Below are 22,423 nucleotides of genomic sequence, written 5' to 3'. Positions count from 1 at the left end.
GTGGGCCTCAGCATGGTTTGCCCCGGAAATGTGTGATTTCTGCAAAGCGGCCTTTGGGTATTCATGTCCAGTAATCAGCCAGCTCATCCACAACCCCTGGGATGCGGATGAGGGCTTTTACTGCTTGCCCAGGAGAGGAACGCCACTCACTGGATCTGCCTGGACCCTGAAGTGCAGAGGAAGCAGTGGTTCCAGCTGGGGCTCCATGGAGCCTGCTGGGTTGTCCTGAGGAGCACGTGGGGCAGAGATGGGAGGCAGAGTTCTTCAAGGTGAAGCGTGCTACCAGCACCAGTCTCTGTTGTGGGCACTGGTCTAAGTGCATTTCAGACCAGGATTTGGCAGCCTTTTCTGTACGTGCCAGTCAGGGTCTGGCTTCGACCAGATATGCGGAAGGTAGCCATGCCTCATGACCCTGCATCATCCCCTCCTCTCTGCTCATGGCCCCTTACAGAGCAGTTTTGGCCCCTAGGTCACATTGCCAATTCCTTTTCTAGATGACCTGGGAGGCTTAAGATGTTTTCTGTTGCCTCTGAGTGACTGGTGAAGCTAAGATGCCAATCTCTTCCCACTAGGAAGGACCCTTCTGGGCCATAGTTCCACTCAAAGCTTTTCAGGAAGAGAGAGAGGGTTCACGTTCTCCAGTTCTAGGCATCCTGAGTGTTCCTCCCTTCAATAGGAATGAGTAATTCCTTTTGGATAAAACTTCAGAAGACAACATTTGATGCATGACAATGGATGCAGTTTTTTTTTTTATTTGGGGCATTGCAGTAGCAATTGGCAGAAACCATTTTTGGGTGCATAGGTAAGAATTTAAGATGCAGCTCCTAGGGCATCACCATTTGAATGATGATACTGGTTCTGGCACAAAGAACAGAGTAAAACGTGATTCCTGGCAGGCTGCCCGCCTGGACTTCGTTAACCCGGGCGTGCCTGCCGGCCTCTCTCATTGCAGTGACAAAAGCCAGCGGTGTCCTTTGCAGGCGCAGAATCAGCAAGGACTGGCCAGGACAGATAATGATGCTGGGTGTTCGTCTCCGAGCAACCTGACCTACATTTGGAAGAAGCGGCAGCTTCCCTGCTGGGTTCAGTTTGCTGCACGCTCACGCATCACAGTGCTGTCTGCTTTTCACTTAGAGAGTCTACCACGTAGAGATGACACATGGTCAATCAAGAAACCATTTTACGCGCCTAGTCTGAGCGGTTATGGATAGTAGATACTCAGTAAATGTGAATTCCCTCCACTTTAAAAACCATCCCCTATTGAAGAGGCATTCCCTGCAAAAGCCTGCCCTGCACAGACCCCAGGACCTGGAGGAGTCTGATTCATCAGTCAATGCCAAGATAGGCAGAGCTGAACTTACAGGCAAAGCCACAGCCATGCTCCATGTAGGTGAGGGCTTTGCTTGTGTGTATGACCATCGCTTGCCTGAAGATATGTAAGTCTTAGGTGGTAGTGTGGCAGAGAGCAAGAGTGAGGTCTCACAACAAATGTGTCCCATTTGGTCTGCCTGAGAAGTTTGGCCTCTGAAGTTTTTACCCAGAGTTTGGAGAATTTCATCTATCTGCAATCAGGATTTGCTTGGAGGTGATTTCTAAGCATTTGCTGCTACTTCGTTGGCTCTTAAAGGGGTGATTTGGTGTTAGCAGTAAAACTGTCTTGGATGATTGGACTTCAGTGAATGGTAGAATGCTTCACAGTAATCTTTTACTAAGTAGTCCAAGCAGATCAGCGATTTAATGGACATGAACTTGGGCAAACTCCGGGAGATGATGAGGGACAGGGAAGTCTGGTGTGCTGCAGTCCATGGGGTCGCAAAGAGTTGGACACGACTTGGTGACTAAACAACAATAACCAAGCAGGTCCTTTTGAAACGAGCATAACTCAGAACATCCATGCGCCACGTCATGCAATGGCATCAGGCAGCGACAGGGCAAACCGACTCTGGAGTGGGTCGTAAGGTCCAAATTTTGGCTTCATCACTTCCCAGTTGGGGGACTCAGACAATTTACCTACCCTGCTTCTGCCTCAGTTTCCTGATCTGTTAGACATAGGTGATGGTAGCACTTATATACCACAGAGTTGTTTGCAGATTAAATCAACTAATGTAAGTAGACCGCTGACAACAGGGTCTGGTAGATACACAATCTTGGTTTAATTTGTAACTGATAAATCAGTAGTATAATCAGACATTTTCCCAATAAATAGACATCCTAATTTTCCTTATGGGGATCTCTTTCTCCCTATGAACAGTGATTTACACAGTGGGATGGTATTGTAAGTAAAAATTCAAGCCTTATCATTTTCACTTACATATAAGCAAGCATTTTCCCAAAGTATAAAAGTTAGTTATAAACATCAATTTTAATGACTGCATAATGTAATCATATGGATTAGCCATGATTTGTGATAAATTTTCCTAGTGTTGAACATTTTGGTTGTTCCATGCTGCTGGGTGGATGGTGGGGGCACCAGACGCCCATGAGTGTATAGCCATTTCTATAATCTCTTTTCTCAGTGTCTCCTTATTCTTAGGTTAGATTTCCAGAAATAAAATCAATGGGTCAAAGGGATAAACATTTTTAAGGCCCTTGATAAATATTAACAAACGGCTCTCCCAGATCGTTTATAATTAAACTCCCACAATGACGTAGGCAAGTTATTCCTATGAGAGTCATCCCCTTGGGCCTCTCAATATGAAACACGATACCCGGCTAACGGAGAAAGAGAACCCTTGAGAGGTCTTGAAATAGGAATCATTTTAAAGTTCATTGGACAATCTTTTGTGATTAGCAACAGCAACAAGACAAAAGCCAGATCTAATTTTGACCCAGCATGCACGAAAGAGTGCCTGAGTTGTTCAGGCTCTGATACCAGCATGAATTTTTCTCTCCTGTGTCAGTGAGAGCTTGATACCGATGTTGCTGTATTCGGCGCTGAAATGGCCAGGCCTGTGGAAGGCTGAGTCTTGACCCTCTCTCCCCTCCCACCAGTTACACCGTGGGCACAGTCCAGGAAAACAATGACCAGGTCTGGAAGTTCCAGAGGTACTTCCTGGTGCAGGAATACTGCAGCCGCCTCAACATCCCCTTCCCCTTCGTGGTCTTCGCCTACTTCTACAAGGTGGTCAAGAAGTGCTTCCGGTGCTGCTGCAGAGAGAGGAACACGGAGCCCTCCGCCTGCTGTGAGTGGCTCAACCCTTGCGCTGGGGCCCAGAGGCGGGGGTTCGTTTCTGGGAGGGTGTCTTGTCCACATCTCAACGGGGGGGTCAGTCACAGTTATTTCAGCACTCACAGTGGTGTGTCCTGAGACTTCTCTGATGGCCCAGTGGTTGAGACTGAGCTCCCAAGGCAGGGGGCAGGGGCTGAGTTTGATCCCTAATCAGAGAACTGAGTGAGATCCCACGTGCCACACAACCAAAAAAAAAAAAAAAAAAACCAAAACCAAACCCAAGTGTAGGTCAGGCAGAGAGTCCCCCAGTGACTTAATTCAGGAGGAAGAATAGATTAAGAAAGACATCCAGATCTGCTGGGACAGCCTTGTTTCAGGGGCTCGCTTTTGGATGGACATCATAATGGTGTAAGTAGGATGTTGAACAAATACGATGGGTGGGAAATGTGACTTGGTTCTTGCTCTCTGTTGCTTCTGTGATATTTATTCTCTGGGAAATCTTAGGTCTGATTCTGGCAAGGCTCATGGTTGCAGAAACCAGTACTCGAGAAACCAGGCCCCACACTCGGAGAGTTGGAGAACTCAGGTTAATTACACCGGCGGGCCCAGAGGAGTTAACACTCCAATCTCTGAGTCCCGAACAAAGGGATTACAGAGTTTTTATAGACAAACTGTAGTGGGCAACACTAGCTGTTAATAGGCTGGTTTAAACTAAGGGGTTTCATGCATGCAGGAACAGCAGTCAGGATGGGGAGGGGGATGCCTGGCCTGGACGGGCATGATTAAGCGGGTTTGCAGGGGCTGGGTGACTGCAAAGAGCAGGACAAGGGTGAGTGAGATAAACTCCAGTTCCAGTATTGCAAGTCTCCACTTTCTGAGACTACGTGACCTACGTGATCTAGTCTTTGCAAGGGGCAAGCTGAGTTACAGAGGCAGAAGGAGAAGGAGGTTATGCCAAATTTTAACGTTCCCTCTTCATTCATGCCTTTTCTGGTGGTTCTTAGAGAAAATCTTCCAAGGACCTTACTTGGTTAAAGACTCTCAGTTTAGGAATTGGGACCCGCTGTCCAATAGATTAACCTGCCTGTTCGCCGTCTTCCAGAGGGGAGACTCCCTTTAGCACCCTTCTCAGCTAGTGGACTCGTAGGAAGGGTGGGCCACTGGCCTTCCTCTCTCCCCGCCTCCTGCCCACTCACTCACCAGCTGCCCTAACTGACCTTCTGTGGGTAGGAGCGTGGCAGAAGGGAGAGGAAAGAGCGGAAACCCTCTGTGGAAACAGTGGCGCTGCCCTGGGCTGGCTCCGTGCCCCCTGGCCTGTGCGTATTTCCAGCTGACCCGCGATCGCATAGTGCATAGTGGGTCCGTCAGCTGAACCCTGCCCGACCCCTTCACACCACCCACCGCTCTTGGGGTCTGGCAATGCTTTCTCCGGGGGCTGCTCCTCGACCCGAGCCTCTGGTCTCCAGGGGTGTCTTTTGCACACTCTCCCGCACTGCCTTCCAGAAGGCAAGAGTCCACTCGGCCGTGCGGCTGGCTCTGTCTCTCTCGCATGCTTGCCCACCTCCTCAGCCCTGTTAGACTCTAGGCAGGGAGTTCCCCACCAGCCCATCTGCTCGCCCCGCCTATGGGAGCTGGACTCTCTGACCTTTGACCCTCGGTCACACCTGGTTCCACCATCTTTTTGGCTGCAGAGAACCCACATCCGGCTCTCTCCAGAGACCCTAGGGTTTCCTAATGCCCCTTCCTTGAGCCACTAAGCTGGGCAAGTCTTCCTCACCCACAAATGTGTTTCCACCAGATTCAGCCCAAGGGAGAGAGAGGCCTATTTTCATTCCTCCGGATGTTTGGATGCAAAGAAAGAGTTGGAAAGAGCACCACTGGCTCCTGTAGCTTGCCCTTTAGCCTCAGGCTGAAGCCGGGGGCTCCATCTCAGGGTGGGTGTGGGGCGCAGCTGCAAGGCAGGCGTCTGCACATTGACGGGGCCCAGACCCTTTGGGGTCCACATGGATCTTTCCATTTTTTTTAACAGTCAGAAGGAAAAGAAATAATTTTTAGGTGACAGAAAATCTATTGGTACATGCGTGGGAAGCCACCACTTCCCTGGTGACTCAGACGGTAAAGTTCTGCCAACTATGCGGGAGACCCAGGTTCAGTCCCTGGATCGGGAAGATTCCCCTGGAGAAGTAAATGGCAACCCACTCTAGTACTTTTGCCTGAAAGATCCCGTGGTCTGAGGAGCCTGGTAGGCTACAGTCCATGGGGTCGCCAAGAGTTGGACACGATTTCACTTTTTCTTTCATATACCTGGGTGCATGTTCAGTTATGTCCAACTCTTTCTGACCCCATGGACTGTAGCCTGCCAGGCTCCTCTGTCTTCATGGAATTTTCCAGGCAAGAATGCTGGAGTGAGCTGCCTTTTCCTTCTCCATGGGATCTTCCTGACCCAGGGATCCAACCTGTGTCTCCCATGCCTCCTGCATTGGCAGGTGGATTCTTTACCACTGAGCTGTCCAGGAAACCCCTATTGGTATATACTTGTCTTTATACCAACCCAGTCATATAATCTTTTTAATATTTTCTTCATCCAGGAAGGGGCCCATGATGGCAGAAGTGCCAGTGCTGAGGGCCTGGGGTGACTGACTTATCTCAGTTGCTAGGGACCAGCCCTACAGTAAAATTAGAAGTCCTGTATCCCAGGGACTCCATCAGTTCAGGGACTCACAGAGGTCATCAGTGGTTCTGTGTGCTGCTTAGGGATGCACAGCTGATGACCCAGATTGGACTCAGCCCTAGAACCTGCAAGATTTCCATTCTCTCTCTCTCTCTCTCTTTTTTTTTTGAGGAAAAGCCAAGAAGGGTCTCACTGAGTCTCTAAGAAGATCTCTTGTATCTTGTCTAACAACTCCATGAGACCTGGTTGCTTGAAAAGCTGCTATTTATCTGCTCACTGACTGGGCTTCCCCAGTGGCTCAGACAGTAAAGAATCTGCCTGCAATGTGGGAGACCTAGGTTTGATCCCTGGGTTGGGAAGATCCCCTGGAGGAGGGCATGGCAACCCACTCCAGTATTCTTGCCTGGAGAATCCCCGTGGACAGAGGAGCCTGGCGGGCTGCAGTCCGTGGGGCTGCGAAGAGTCAGACACGACTGAGTGACTAAGAATGCACGACTACCATCATGGGTTCATGTTCCATTTTGGGCCAATCATTCCTGTCTTTCTAGTATATCCCAAATATTTTGATGATTCAGAAAGTAAAAACATGAATTTTACTAACCTAGATATGATAATTGGCTGTAATTGAGAAAAATTTAATTTGTCAAGAACCATCATTTTTTTTTGTTTGTTTGATTCCTGCAAAGAAAAATAGGGGAAAGGTACTCAGGAATATGACCTTCAATATTGTTCATAATTTGCTTCTGTGTTACCCCTGCAGCCGTGATCCCCTAAAGTCTGGCTTTCAAAATGTAAACGTACAACGACCCCTATCTCATGTCACAGTTTAAAGAATCCTCATTGTCGACTCTTTTAACAGCATTATTTCAAGATGGTAAATGTCACTTTGGGGATGTCATTAGCTATCACATGTATGTAATTGCCTTTCCTAATGAGGAAAGGTGTTTTGACAATTCGGATAAGTTACTGTCTTTCTCCTCATTGTTTTGCTGTGGAAGACAGTGAGTCGTTTCTAACCAAAAGAATGAGAAGTCTTTATATCAGGGATGGGAATTGAAAGCTGAGACCTGGAATTTGTACTCAAAGACTACACCCAAGGATCAGAGGCATGTCATGAAGCATCTCAGAACTACCTTTGAGTCTGTTTTGAAGCCATGTCATGGATGAATGTCTGTAGAACCTGTGGGAAGGCTCAGGGGAGCAAACCAAGCCTGCATACTTGGAGGCAAATGCAAAGTAAATTTAGGAAATGTGTTGCCAACGAGAGTCTTTGGCAACAAGTTTCATACTTCTTCCTGAATGGTTACAGAGAAAAAACAAATGATGGAGAAAGGCTGTGGGGAGGAAGGTTTGATGAAGTATAAAGGAAAGTGAAAGTGCCTCAGTTGTGTTAGAGTTTTTGTGACCCCCCGGACTAAACAGTCCATGGAATTCTCCAGGCCAGAATACTGGGTAGCCTTTCCCTTCTCCAGGGGATCTTCCCAACCCAGGGATCGAACCCAGGTCTCCTGCATTTATTCTTTGCCAGTTGAGCCACAGGGGAAGCCCAAGAATACTGGAGTGTGTAATCTATCCCTTCTCAGGGGATCTTCCCCACCCAGAAATCGAACCAGGGTCTCCTGCATTGCAGGCAAATTCTTTGCCAACTGTGCTATAAAAGCCATGTCTGACAGTTAGTGCTGTCTGGAAATACTGTAGTGCCTTGTGAGGTAGGGAATTCCTCATCACCAGTGGGATTCCAGCTCGGGGTGGGGAGGTAGAGGGGTCCATGGGACAAAGGTCTGCTCTCCAGCCCAGAATCAGTAGAATCAGGAGACGTGATGTATGGGTGAGGACAAATCAGTCCTTTGGATTCAGAATGGGCTGAGAAGGCAGGATAAGATGCAGATATCCTCCCCAAACTTATTTGTGATTAAGCATAATAAGAACGTAAATGTAGAAAATAGGCATGTGGACGCCGGGGGCTGAGGAAGGTGAGGGTGGGGGGAATTGGGAGATGACCCGTCTGGTGGTCTCCAATTCCCATTCCATTTTTGTATCCTTCCTGAGACTAAGAACCGTCTGGAGAGAGCATCGTTGGCTCTCTGTTTCTCCGATTGTGGTGAGCCCTTCAAGGAGACAGACAGAGAATAACACGGCTCATTCTGACATGTTTGCTTTCTCTAGTTGGCGCTCCTGTCCACTTGCTGGCCAGGTTTGGGGATATGTTTTCATTCATTCATTTATTTTCATTGGAGTATAATTGCTTTACAATGCTGTGTTGGTTTCTTGGTGAGCACACACACTACCATGTGTAAAATAGAAAACTCTACCCTGTGACGACCTAGAGGGGTGGGAGGGAGGTTCAAGAGGAAGGGGTATGTGTATGCCTATGGCTGATTCACTTTGTTGTACAGCAGAAACCAGCGCAGCATTGTAAAGCAACAAAGCAACATGTGTTGGGCAGTCGCTCAGTCGTGTTTGACTGTTGGTGACCCCATGTGAGCCCTGCAGCACGCCAGGCCTCCCTGTCCTTCACCATCTCCCAGAGCTTGCTCAAGCTCATGTCCATCAAGTCGGTGATGCCCTCCAACCATGTCATCCTCTGTCATCCCCTTCTCCTCCTGCCTTCTGTTTTTCCCAGCATCAGGGTCTTTTCCAATAAGTTGGCTCTTCGCATCAGGTGGCCAAAGTATTGGAGTTTCAGCTTCAGCATCAGTCCTTCCATTGAATATTCAGGGTTGATTTCCTTTAGGATAGACTGGTTTGATCTCCCTGCAGTCCAAGGGACTCTCCAGAGTCTTCTCCAATTAAAATAGATAAATAAATAAAGTGAAAACAAATCCCCCAACCTGGCCAGCAAGTGGACAGGAACTTCAGCTAGGGAAAGCAAAGAAGGCAGAAATGAACTGTGTTCATCTGCACCTGTCTCCTTGAAGGGCTCACCACAATCGGAGAAACAGTGAGCCAACGATGCTCTCTCCAGACAGTTCTTAGTCTCAGGAAGGAATAAAGACATAACGGGGGTGGGGGTAGAGGACAGGATCCTCCAGTCACTGTGCAATGATGACAGAAGACAGGGAGCCAAGAGCCTCTTTACTCCCTGGAGATTCTGGGGCATCTGGTCACCACCTGCCCTTTTGTCTTTCTTTCGGGATGGCTAATTCCTGAACCACAGCATTCTGTGGCCGTTGACTCCTCTCACGGTAACTCATTTCCTACGTTTACTTTGCATTTGCCTCCAGTGATAGGAGAATCATGGGGTTTAAGCTTCACGTGGCTCTTCTTTAGAGAAAAATGCAAGATTTTTCAAATAACTTTTCAGAAAAGGTAGAATCCAAGCTTCCCTAATTAGTATGTTTTGGGCGATACTTTCAAGTGATGGTAAAATGTATGCTACCCAGTGATTACAGTTTTATAAAACCCATCACTTTCCATGAATGAAAAAGTATTTATTTATAGAACATTTGCAAAATACAGAAAAGCTCACTAAGGGTAAGAGCAGCTGGGCTTCAGACGGTAAATAATCCACCTGCAATGCGGGAGACCTGGGTTCGATCCCTGGGTTGGGAAGATCCCCTGGGGGAGGACATGACAACCCACTCCAGTATTCTTGCCTGGAGGACCCCCATGGACAGAGGGGCCTGGCAGGCTGCAGTCCATGGGGTCACACGCAGGTGGACACGACTGAGTAACTAAGCACGGCAGCACAGCACATCTAGAGATAAATATTGATAGCACATTGGTATTGATTCTGTTATTCTTAGGTGGGTGTGTGATAATTTGATTGCTCTGTGCATACATATTCAAAATCTAATTTGCTCATTTAACTAATAAGCTCCCATAGAACATCTCCCATCACCATAAATATATACCTTTATGACAGTTTTTAGCTGTGGACTGTTCCAGCCTGTGGATATACCATACTTCATTAAACCAATCCCTTGTTAAGCATGTGTGATGGTTTCTCCTCTTTGGTTACTATGTCACACTATGATAAGCAGGTTTATATATTCATTTTTGAGTGCATCAGGGACTTTCTTTTTCCTTTGAATTGTTTCCAGAGGAGCAATTTCTAGATACGGTGTATGTACATGTTGAAGTCTTTTGATATGTCTGTTTCCATCCCATCCCTCGTTCCCTAAGGCTGTAACAGTTCACAGATTTTTCCCAGTATATGGGAAACCTGTTTATTCGCCTCTTTGCCAACACAGGGTACAGTCATTATTGTAGACCCTGCTCAGTTTCCAGTTTGATTGTGAAAATGCTATGTTATTGTCTCAGTCAACATTCCCTTGACTCTTAGAGAGGTTGGCCATTTAGTCATTGGCCATTTTTGCTGTCTAGCCACCTAGTTCAGGAGCATCTATTCTTTTCCGGTTGGTTATTAAGTTCTCTTATTGGGCTTCCACATACATTTAATTTGAGCAAAAAAAATTGAGAATGACTTTGCTTGGAAAAATCCAGTTTAGAGAAATTCAGTTAGGAATTATTTTTTAAAGTGAATGACCACCATGGGAAAATAAATCTTGATTTGCTGTCTGGGATCTGCTTCAGTTCTGCCCCTTGCATATTGGTTCTGCCTTTGACTCCCAATTAATTCTGTTTACACCTAGGGAAATCTTGTAACAGTTCCTAAGCTCTAACATCTTGAAGAACAAATTTAAAACTAAACACTGCTGCTGCTGCTAAGTCGCTTCAGTCGTGTCTGACTCTGTGCGACCTCATAGACGGCAGCCCACTAGGCTTCCCCGTCCCTGGGCTTCTCCAGGCAAGAACACTGGAGTGGGTTGCCATTTCCTTCTCCAATGCATGAAAGTGAAAGTGAAGTCTCTCAGTCGTGTCCGACTCAGCGAACCCATGGACTGCAGCCTACCAGGCTCCTCCGTCCATATCCTGGATTTTCCAGGCAAGAGCAATGGAGTGGGTGCTGTTGCCGTCTCCGAAATTAAACACTAGGTAAACTTTTTCCGAGTGGACCTCTGCATGAACGCATGCACTTTTCCATCCCCACGAATTCGTATAGAGGATTGCTGTCCATTGCTAGTCCTGGAAACACAGGTGACACGTTGATCTCTTCTTCCGTTTGCGTGCCGTCTGAAAAGCTAAGTCACTGTAAAAAGTGTTAGTTGCTCAGTTGTGTCTGACTCTTTGCAACCCCATGGACTGTAGCCCACCAGACTCCTCAGTCCATGGAATTCTCCAGGCAAGAATACTGGAGTGGGTTGCCATTTCCTTCTCCAGGGGATCTTCCCAACCCAGGGATCGACCCTGGGTCTGCTGCATTGCAGGCAGACTGTTTCCTATCTGAGCCACCGGGGAAGCCCTACTGTAAAAAAAATTAAAAAAAAAAAAAGAACTAAAAATCTTGCTGGAACATTCCCCAGGCCAATTTTACAGCACACCTGGCTTAGGTGAGAGGAAAAGAGTAAACATAAGATTTTCCTTGAGATCTACACCCAGACTGCGTATTTCAAGAGGGTAGGAATGAAGTCCGGGGATGATTCTCCCCTCCTCCAAAGTTTCTACCCCAGCGTTAGGTTGAGAATAGACAATTCATCAGTAATTATCTAACTGAATAATCAGTGTAGCATTCTGATGTCATCAAAATGGAACATAGGAAATGTGAGAACCAAATTGACTAGTGAAATGATTTTGTTAAGTCACAAAACACACAGATGGGCTATGGCTGGATCTCTATTTGGAATGAAAATTACATTCCTGTTTCATGCAAGCACCAACTCCTCATTGTTACCAAGAAATTCATTACTATCCATTGCTCTGCTGCAGTCACTAGTGAGTAACATTAGTCAGGTCAGCTTGCGCAGGACGAATCCAGTTCCTTTGGTTCCAGAGTATGGCAAAATGCCTAGCAGGTGTTGATTTGGGAGGGAAAGGGGTAAGTGAAACAATTTGAATGTTTTTCTTTGTCTCATTCAAGGTTTCAGAAATGAAGACAACATGACTCTGGCATGGGAGGGTGTCATGAAAGAAAATTACCTCGTCAAGATCAACACAAAAGCCAGCGACTCGTCAGAGGAGTATGTCAGCCACTTATTCCTGCTTTGTGAGGCTCCCCTTGTGTACGGAAGCTAGCAGATCACAGGCAGTTTATTTGAACAAACTCTGGGTAAAGACAAATTGCAGCAGAGAGCAGCAGCGTAAGGCTCAGACAGCCAAAGGTGACAAACACAAAAGGCCGTGTCAGCCTTCCAGGAAGGGCCAAACCTCCCCACCTGCTGTCTGATGGCCCTCCTGATTGCAGGGAAGAAAGAGGTGTTGATATTTGAAACCTGCAAGGCAATGCCATGGACCAGGTGACCAGAGCACGGGTCCCTGTGGCATAGCTGCAGAGGTGAATTCTGGGAATATCCGCACATCATGGGCAGCAGTCATTACTTCACAGGGTCCACACATGTATCTCTGCGAGGAAGAAACAGAGACATTAGAAGACGGCAAAGCCCTTGGGTTGATCTGTCACAGACTGTTGTTTTCCCTGGGAAGTCCCGAGCATCCTCTGTGAGGCACATGGAGTTGCTGTGAACATCGCATAGACCTAGACACATCACTCCCTCCATAGATGGGCCACAAAGAATGTGGGCTGCAGGGTCTCCAGGAGCACGCCCTTTGAGCTTAAAATGGGGTTAACAGGGTTAATAGTCAAATGTGATTCTAACGGAGAGCTCCAAACACACGTCAGAATTTGTCTAAGGAAGGGTAGATCTAAGAACGACTACTCCCTTTGTCAGGCTTAACACAGCTGTCGCACAGCTATCGGGAGCACGGGACGTGCTTTTTCTCTTCGAGCAATGAGGCAGAGGCCTCTATCCTCCTCTGTCTCTGGACTCAGAGATCTTAGTTTTGGAAGGAAGGAATGGACATTACGTGTCATCTTCCACTTCCCACCCACATCAACAAAGGTTACATCTATTTGCTGTCCTTCCAAATGGGACAAGAATGCAATTCTGCTTTGGTTGGGTATTTGGAAGAAAGTAAAAATGATAAAAGCAGCTGATGTTAATTTAGTTGGAGATGAAAATGATCTGTATTTTGTTCTTTAAAATGGAGCTTAATAACCCTTCTCTCTCTCTCTCTGTTCTCTCTCTTTTTAAACATCTTTGAAGAATAAAGCATCGTTTTAGACAGCTGGATACAAAGGTAGGGTCCTGTTTATAGTTTGGGAAATATTTTTTAAACTCTTATTATCTTTGAGCTTTCAGCTAGAGGCCAGTGTCCAAAAATAAATGAAGTTAATTGTTTCGAAAAATGGATATGACCCTGTTCTGTGTTCAGTTGTCTTTGTTCACTGTGTAAAGTCTGACTGCTGGAAAAAATTGCTTCTCAGATGTTCCTAGCCCACGTGGGAATAGTCCTGAGTCCCATTTCTACAATGTCTGGAATTTCTCCTGCTTCTGTCTAACCCAGGACCCCATTTCTCTTTTTCTCTCAAGAGAAGCATTCTTGCAATGACAAGGAACACCAGGCAGGCTCAGAAAAGCAGCTTGGGAGCCTGGGAGCCTCTATGCCAGTCTTTGTTGCCACTCTAATTTGTCACCTGCTGAATTTAAATTATGAATGCATGAATACACACATAAAAGTCAAGCCTAGAGAGAGAATCCCGCCTCCATCCTGAGCTGGGCAGCTGGAAATTATGATTTGGTTCAGGAGAAGTGGCAATCGATTCATAAGTACTGGCTCCCTGTTAGACTCTGAGGAGGAGGTGGTATCTCTCTTATCGTGGCATTTTGAGGATGGGCCCTGGGTACTGCAGTCACACGTCACACTCACCTCTGCCCCCCCTTGCTGCCCCCAGGATGTGCCTTTTCACTGACACTGCCCCATCAGGGGTGGCAGGGTCTCCAGTACCCTAATCCCCTCCTGTAGGAGGGTCTCAAGGAACATTGAATAAATGAGCCAAAAGTGCTCTTTTCAGAGCTCTAACTGATGATTTATCCAGTCCACGAGTCCTTGCGTGTGTATGTCTGTATTAGTTAGCAGCAGCATGTAAAACATCTGAGGCCATGTGTCCAGGGGTCTCCCTTCCTGCACTCTGGTCCTGTGCAGGATGCTGAACTGATGCCTGGAACCTTCCTACCTGTACCCCCTGCCCCCATAGCTTGTCTCTTCGTTCATCTCCTTCCCTCCCCTGGAGCCACCTGCTCCATACATTGGTGTCAGCCACTCAGGATGATGGTACATTCTGTGTAGAATGGTTCTGTCACAATCAGCTTTAGTTCCCTACACTTTAGGGACTTCAAAAAACCATCTTATTTCCCTATTGCTTTTCTGGATCAGGAGTTTGGGAAGGGACCAGCTGGGCAATTCTGCTTCTTATCGTCTCAGCTGGGTTTACAGGGCTGGATTCAACTGGCAGTAAGGCCAGGACTCGGCACCTTGGTGTTCCTCCTCATTGCTTTTCTCCCCACATGACCTCTGATCCATGTGGCTTGGGCATCTCAGGTTAGTTCCCTTTGTTCAATAGGGGCTGGCTTCCAAGACTGAGGAAGCGCTCCCCAAGGTGGGACCTGGACCTGGCATGATGTTGAGTAAAGAAGCCCCAGGTGAGATCTAGCTGGGGGAGGAGTTAATGCCACACGTCCACCCTCTACCCCTCGAGGTGGGAGTGACACGTAGACACGGAGAAGCGTGACAGCTCTCTTTGGAACCACACCATCACACAAGAGTATATCCTGTTTCAACTGCTCTCCTTCTGATCACGTACTATTGCTGGGTTTTAATTGAGTGACTAAGAAGACCCCTAGTATGCTAAGGCTGTATATTGTCACCCTGCTTATTTAACTTCTATGCAGAGTGCATTATGAGAAATGCCAGACTGGATGAAGCACAAGCTAGAATCAAGATTGCCGGGAGAAATATCAATAACCTCAGGTATGCAGATGATACCACCCTTATGGCAGAAAGTGAAGAGGAACTAAAAAGCCTCTTAATGAAGGTGAAAGAGGAGAGTGAAAAAGCTGGCTTAAAACTCAGCATTCAGAAAACTAAGATTATGGCATCCAGTCTCATCACTTTATGGCAAATAGATGGGGAAACAATGGAAACAGTGACAGCTTTTATTTTCTTGGGCTCCAAAATTACTCCAGATGGTGAAGCAGTCATGAAATTAAAAGATTGCTTGCTCCTCAGAAGAAAAGCTATGACAAACCTAGACAGCATATTAAAAAGCAGAGCACTGCTTTGCCAATAAAGGTCTGTCTAGTCAAAGCTATGGCTTTTCCGGTAGTCATGTATGGATGTGAGAAATGGACTGTAAAGAAAGCCAAGGGCCAAAGAATTGATGCTTTTGAACTGTGGTGTTGGGGAAGACTCTTGAGAGTCCCTTGGACTGCAAGGAGATCCAGTCAGTCCAACCTAAGGGAAATCAATCCTGAATATTCACTGGAAGGACTGATGCTGAAGCGGAAACTCCAATCCTTTGGCCACCTGATGTGGAGAGCTGACTCATTGGAAAAGACCCTGATGCTGGGAAAGATTGAAGGTGGGAGGAGAAGGGGACGACAGAGGATGAGATGGCTGGATGGCATCACTGACTCAATGGACATGAGTTTGAGCAAACTCTGAGAGTTGGTGAGGGACAGGGAGGCCTGCTGTGCTGTGGTCTGTGGGATCGCAAAGAGTCGGAGACAAGTGAGCAACTGAACAAGGAAGACACCACTGGGCTAAGTGCCATCAAAGCAGACATGGCCCCCAAACTTCATGAATGGACCCTTTGTTGAATGTTTTGGGTGTGGGAGCATTTTCAAGGATTAAGCAGGAATAACACTTTGCAGTATCAGGCGTGTTTTCCAGATTGCCTGAGTCTACATTATCCGGGAACAAGGTCAGCAGCTGTGAAGACCCTAAGTCCAGAGAGGCATGGAATGTTCTAGACTAGAGAGGGACAGTGTGAATGAGGGGGAACCCCGAGTGAGAAGAAGGGGGAAGCTGTGTCATCCTGTGAGGGAACTTGTTGGCCTCTTTAGGGATGGGTTTTATTTCCCCACAAACCTCTGGGGACATATCTGGGGACACTCCCTTGAACAGCCCTCTGAGCGGTCAGAGTGGCCACGTAAGAGGGGCTTAAGCAGTTTGGCTTGGGAATAGAGGTACGAGGGATGTGTCTAGAGGTGTGTGTCTGTGTGTAGAGAAAACAGGCTATTTTGGGTTATTCTATTGCTTTACTTGTGAGTCCACTTGAGGTGGCTTTGGAGGGAGTCGATGGAAAGTGGACTTCGGGTTGAACTCAACTTTCTGTGTGCCTTGCTGGGGGGCACGCAGAGCCTGGGAAGGATGGCAACACGGGGATGGAGCAGAGTGGGACTGGGGTCAGAGGTCAGCTGGACATCCGGGCACTGGACCAGCTGAACTGATTCCCAGGGTTCAGGGTGGCCTCCTAGTCAGTGAGGTTCTGGGAGGGTTGATCCGGTGGTGGGGGCTATGGGCCTGAGCAGTGGGGGATGTGGGGGCTGCTGAGGGGGTCCCAGATTGTTGCAGTCACAGTTGGGGGCTGTCCACACATACGTGTGAGCCTGGATTCTGTGGGGCCTTCAGGGGAGGGCCTTGGGTCCAGGCCCCTTGGCGTCACTCTGGCTGTGGAGCTCAGCCTCTTTGTGGGTTCCTATAAGAAGCCCCCCACATGCTGCATTTTGCAGGTTTTGGTAGAATTTAGGCAGATCCCTGGGAAACCATAAACCACACAACACAGAGCCCTCGGGGCCCACCCGCGGATTTCGCTGCCTCTCTCCCCTCTCTAGTCCCGCCTCCGCCCTCTCTCCTTTTTATCTCCTCCCCCATCCTCTGTGCCTTCTCCTCTGAACAACAAAAAGTTTCTCCTTGGTATCCAAAGAGAATTTTAGGGCTGGCCACTTGTTTCTCGAGCAAGCTCTTGATGTCTTAAACCACACTAAACAGTGTATTGAAGTCCTTTTACCGCAAGAAATATAGAGATTTCCCCAAAGCCCTCCAGTAAAAAAAAAAAAAAAAAAATCTCCATCTCATTCTTACACCAGAAAACAAAGTCATTCCTTGACCTTAAATCTGTAAGTAGGAATCTTACTATGCCTCCTTTATTTTAGGCAGCCCTACTGGTTTCTTTTTGTCCTTTTCCAAGAAATGGCAACCCACTCCAGTGTTCTTGCCTGGAGAATCCCAGGGACGGGGGAGCCTGGTGGGCTGCCGTCTATGGGGTCGCACAGAGTCGGACACGACCGAAGCGACTTAGCAGCAGCAGCAAGAACAGTTAAATGATGAGGTTAATACTGGAAAGAAGCCATAGTTAAACTAAGAGTTTTCCTTGAGTGAGTGATTTAGCAAGTTGGAAACCAACTGTACAGAGATTGCTTTATGTCTATAGCTTTTATCAAGTGTAACAATATGGCTTGTAATTTGAAGTGATCTTAATCTTCTTCATGTATCTTGTGTAAAAACTTGTGAAATATGCATGTATTGAAAATAATTTTATCATGCCTTTTACCTAAATTTGTTTTGCTATTTATACTGTGTTTTTGGTGAGGGGAGACACTTTATTTGCAAAAACTTGATTAGTATTATATTATTTTCATTAGTGTTATACTTTTATCAAAGCAAAGCTTTATTGATATCATTTATTGGTATTAGTTACATATAACATTATGATTTATATGTGTAAATTATATATCTATATATAGGTTATATATTATTTCTGTGCTGTTAAAAAAAATCTATCATTTCTATGTGGGAATCACTAGTGATTAAGATTTGTGCTTCCCTGATGACTCCGCAGTAAAGAATCTGCCTGTAATGCAGGAGACACAGGTTTGATCCCTGGTTGGGAAGATCCCCCGGAGAAAGGAATGGCAACCCACTCCAGTATTCTTGCCTGGAAAATCCCACAGACAGAGAAGCCTGGTGGGCTACAGGCCATGGGGTCGCAAAGGAGTCGGGCGTGACTTATTGACTAAACAACAGTAGCAAAAACGAATCCTGATTGGTGCTAATGCTTATTTGTTAGTGGTTTGATTTCAGAAAGTCTGTAGTGAACAAGCTCTGAAATACCACCTGTCTAATATTCTGCCATGCTCCAGGCATGGGCCATACATACTTCTTATTTCATGCATAGTTAATCTATTTCATGGAAAAGCCTTAGAGTCATGATTTAAAATTTAAGTTGGAAAATTTATCTTAAGACCAGTTCTGTTTTTCCCCTTTCCAAGCTTAATGACCTCAAAGGTATTCTGAAAGAAATTGCTAATAAAATCAAATAAAAGCGCATGGACTCTGATGGAGAAAAATTTAATTCTAGCAAGGTAAGTCATTTTAATAGCTTTCTTCTTTGTTTGCTCTGAAAATTTACATATTTTGAGACTAATTCAAAATCATGATATTTTCTCAGTTATTTTATTTTCACATGTGATCAGATTTGCAAAATAACACTGGTGTAAAAAAATCAAACAATCAAGGGATATAGAAAGGATACAGGTGGAAACCCACCTCCCATAACTCCCCCTCATGCCCCTACTCCAAGACTGTTCCCTGGTCCAAGGTGAGCACTGATAGCATCCTTTTGAAACTTTTTTAAAAACTTTCAAATTGTACAGCTATTTTGACATTAATTGAATCAAGATTAGACTATTCTAAGAGTTGGCCTTTTTTTTTGACTTAGCTCTAGATCATGAGTGTCTTTACAGATCTGTGCTTCAAATATGTACCTCATTCTCATGGTGCTTCATTGATGATTATTGCTGTGGGGGATACACAGATGTCTGGGGCTTTTGGTTGGTTTATTTTCTCTCAACAAATGCATGTTGATCACATCTTACTACCAAAAACGTTTTAGTAAAGCTTTTAAGATTTGGGGGGCTTCCCTGATAATTCGGACAGGTGAAGAATCTCCCTGCAATGTTAGGAGACCCCTGGGTCAGGAAGATGCCCTGGAGAAGGGAATGGCTACCCACTCCAGATTCTTCCCTGGAGAATTCCATGGATAGAGGAGCCGGGCAGGTTACAGTCCATGGGATCACAAAGAGTCGATTGAGCCACTCAAGCTTTCATTCACTTTCAAGGTTTATAGCTATAGCTTATTTGCACAATAAAAATGTAATTCAGTTAACTGGCAAAATTGAGCCCAAGGCTTTGCACCATGATCTGAGCATTTACTTTAATTAAGTTTTCTCATTACTTGTCCAAATGCCGAAACCAAATGTTAACAATGTTGTTAGGGAGTTGTAGAGCTCGGAGGAAACAGCTATAAGCATTCTATTTGATTGGAATGTTTTTGAGAAAGTGAATTGCACGGAATTGAAACACAATTAAGGCTCCCTTCCGCCTTCCCTCTTTCCCTTTGTGTTTACTGAGCACCTTCTAAGTGCTGAGGCTCAGACTCTGATTTCTATCTTTGCATAAAGCCTCTCACAGCAGAATTTCTATTCACAGAGTGGCTGTCTTATAACGGTAACTGTGTTAGGACCCATTTGGTTTATCTGGTCACTCAACACTTTTCCTTGGGTTCTGACAGTTACAGATCATATTCTAATCCTTCTACCCTGGAAGATTTCATAAGGGCAAGATTGGCGCATATTTATTTTGTGTGAAGGCAGGCATAGCCTCACAAGTTGCGCAAGAAAACAAACCTTGTATATTTAGGAAGAATACGTTTCAACTCTTCCATCATGGTGTTTCATGAACACAGTATTATACTTTACAATAAATTACAATTCGAGTTTTGAAGCATTTGGTATTTTGTTTATGAGCTGAGCCGTAGAAAAAGCAATTAGGACATGATGAAACAATTCAAAATGATTAAAAAATCCATAGAGGTGTAATAATCAGAAAAGATATACTCATCCACCTCTTAAAGCTCTAATCTCATCTCTCTCTCTCTTTTTTTTTTTTCCAAAAATGTTGACTATGAGGAAAATGAGCACACAGACTGGTTTCTTAGCAACCTGCTCTTTGCTTAGACTTAATTTTTTTTAACGTAGGGAGAGTTAATTCATTGGTGAATGAAGATGAATTGGGAGAAGGGCATTACTTCACGTCCATGTGGGCATCTGTGAGCTGGGGATGAGAAAAGCGTGAGAACACAGAAGCCCAAGATAGTCTTAACCACAGATATCTTTAGAAACAGTGTGCTTGGCACGTCCAGTTTGTTGGTATACTTTTTACTTCTGGGTAGAAGATCCATTTTCTTTTTTTGATGTCGTCTGTCTGGCATGTCCTTAAGAAGTTAGCAGAAATGTAATTTTATAGGCAACCACCTACATGCTGCTAAAATATATATTTTTTGATTTTTTAAATTGAAATATTGTTGCTGTATAATATTATATGTTATAAGTGTACAGTATAGTGATTTGCAATTTTAAAGGCTAATTCTTTAAAGGTTAACTCTATTTATAGTTATTATAAGATGTTGGCTACATTCCCCGTGTTGTATAATATATCCATGTAGGTCATTTTCTACCAATAGTTTGTACCTCTTACTCCGCTCCCCATATCCTGCCCCTCCCTCTCCCCACTGGTACATGGGGCTGGAATATTATTGTAGTGTCTCTCTGATGCTGCTTTCTCTAGAGAGGTGAGGATATCTTTCCTAGGAGTAGGGGCAAGGAAGTGACTGCCAACTCAAGCGGGTGTAAGCTGGGCACCAGTGAAGGCAGGGCAGAAGAGGACATCTGGGGACAAGTCTTTATCAATTTGCCCATCGGGGCTCTCCATTTTGAATCAGCCTTGGATCCAATAACTCGGGATGAGATGTTTGGGTATAAATGTTTCTTCCTCCCATGCTAAAATGGAAAGGAAGTAAGAACCAGGGTGAGAGAAAGCTATTTGTTTTCTCGTACCCTTACACCGTCCCTGAGGACGGGATGGAGTGAAGGTGGGTAGGGAGTACTTCCTTGGGCACCAGAAATTGTTTGATCCCTCCATAATCATCCAGCCATTCTGGTGTTGGCTGCACTTCAACTCCAGCTCATCTCTTCGGTACATTATTGCAGTTCTTAATGTCATTATCAACTCATCCTTGTGCAGAAATCACTCAGCAAATAGGGCACTTGGAAGCTTTCTGGGTCTTATCTTTGAGTGAAGTCTTAACTATAGTCATTTTGTTTACATTGGCAAAGTGGTCAGAACTCACCCCTTTAAGGAAGACAAAAAGGTCATGTGATCGCTTCAGTATGGAAAGGCAGCGTCTCAATGCCTGGCTTAGGCATTCGGCCCTCTGTCAGTATGTTACCGGTGTGTTTCGAAGCCGACAGTGTCCAGAGAACAGAAGAAGGAGACGGCTCTTCACGCAGTCCTCTTCCTTTGTTTTCACAGGTCGCATCAGACGTCTACATGGCGAAGATTCAAGGGATCCTGCTGAACAGTTGCATCTTGACAACAGCTGTGTTCCTGACTAAGCGAGAATTGTTCAGGCCCCTGGGTGCACCGTGATGGCTTTAATCGCTCCAGTGTGCTCAGTCTGAGGATAAAATATGTCCCCGATTTCACTCAAGAAGACGAATGTAAAGGAAGAACATTTCCTGCCCGTGCTTACCCCCAGGCCGCCCTGTTGTTCTCCGCGGCATCTCCGGGGCCAGAACCTCTGTGGATGGTCTGGGCTGCGCGGTGTTCTCCCGTTTCCTCCTCTTGTCCTCCTTGGACCCATGCATGTTAGGGAACATCTCTCCTAGGAATAGCAGCCTGGTCCTGCTTTCTCTCCTGGATCCTCACTTTGTCTTCAACTGATTCTCTTTTGTTTCCTTTTTTTTTTTTTTGTATTATGTGACTAATTAGCTGTCATAGTGTTAAACGTTTCTGCAGTCAGGTCAGATTCTAAGAAGTGCTACAGCTAGAGGAATCTACTTTTTTTCAGGAGAAACTCTTATCATTGTTCTCTATGATTTTAATCATTAAAGCAGATGATAAAGCATCGTCTTCCTGCATGTGCCCCAGGAACCCCACTTGACGGAAGTACCCCCTTCCCAGCAGTGTGAAAAGGCACCTGAAGACGACCTCCCCAGAGGCTCGTCTGATTTTGTTTTCACTGAGTGTCCCTCTTGCTTATTGTTTTCCCATTATAAATAATTCATGGGTGTGATCGGAAATTCCTGGGTATTATACAAAACGTAGACTATGAGGAAAGTAGAAAATATAAACAGTCTCACTATGTGAAGATAATCACTGCTAACAAGTCAGGGTGTTTTTCCAGGTCTGTTTTTTTTTTTCTCTATGCATGTTTTATGTCTTTTAAAAATTTTATATAAAGTCAGCATACCACATATACATTTTACATAAGCTTTTTCACTTACTATTTTATCCAAGATGTAGTCTTTATATACAGCCTTAAACTTTACATTAGCACTTGCATGCTAATCAGTCTCTAATGATTTCCGCTATGTTGGTCACGGAAGGTGGTTTCTTGTTGGCCAGTGGGGTGAGCATCTATGTGTATGAATCTTTTTCCACAGTTGGGAAAATTTCCCATGGCTAGATTCCCAGGAATATGTACTTCTTGTCAAACTATTTCTGAGGTTATTTTCAGAAATGTTTAGCAAATAGGAATTGTTAGCTTGAAATCAGTTCAGTTCAGTTGCTCAGTTGTGTCCAACTCTTTGCGGCCCCATGGACTGCAGCATGCCAGGCCTCCC

The 22,423-nt window shown here is 45.6% G+C and overlaps 1 protein-coding gene across 1 annotated transcript in view; it reads left to right on the top strand.

Moving 5' to 3' along the window:
* Positions 1–22,423, top strand: part of TRPM8 (transient receptor potential cation channel subfamily M member 8) — a 106,827-nt gene extending 84,404 nt beyond the window's left edge. Inside the window, exons 22-26 of the mRNA XM_005678748.3 lie at positions 2,992–3,182; positions 11,761–11,860; positions 12,944–12,977; positions 18,011–18,103; positions 21,111–22,423. Of these exons, the coding sequence (XP_005678805.1) occupies positions 2,992–3,182; positions 11,761–11,860; positions 12,944–12,977; positions 18,011–18,061 (376 nt within the window). The 3' untranslated portion in view covers positions 18,062–18,103; positions 21,111–22,423. The remainder of the gene's footprint in view (positions 1–2,991; positions 3,183–11,760; positions 11,861–12,943; positions 12,978–18,010; positions 18,104–21,110) is intronic.

The sequence above is a fragment of the Capra hircus genome, chromosome 3, assembly GCF_001704415.2.
Source record: "Capra hircus breed San Clemente chromosome 3, ASM170441v1, whole genome shotgun sequence".
NCBI classification, from domain to species: domain Eukaryota; kingdom Metazoa; phylum Chordata; class Mammalia; order Artiodactyla; family Bovidae; genus Capra; species Capra hircus.
The sequence above is the reverse complement of the archived record's forward strand: the minus strand, read 5'-3'. Positions and strand labels throughout refer to the sequence as shown.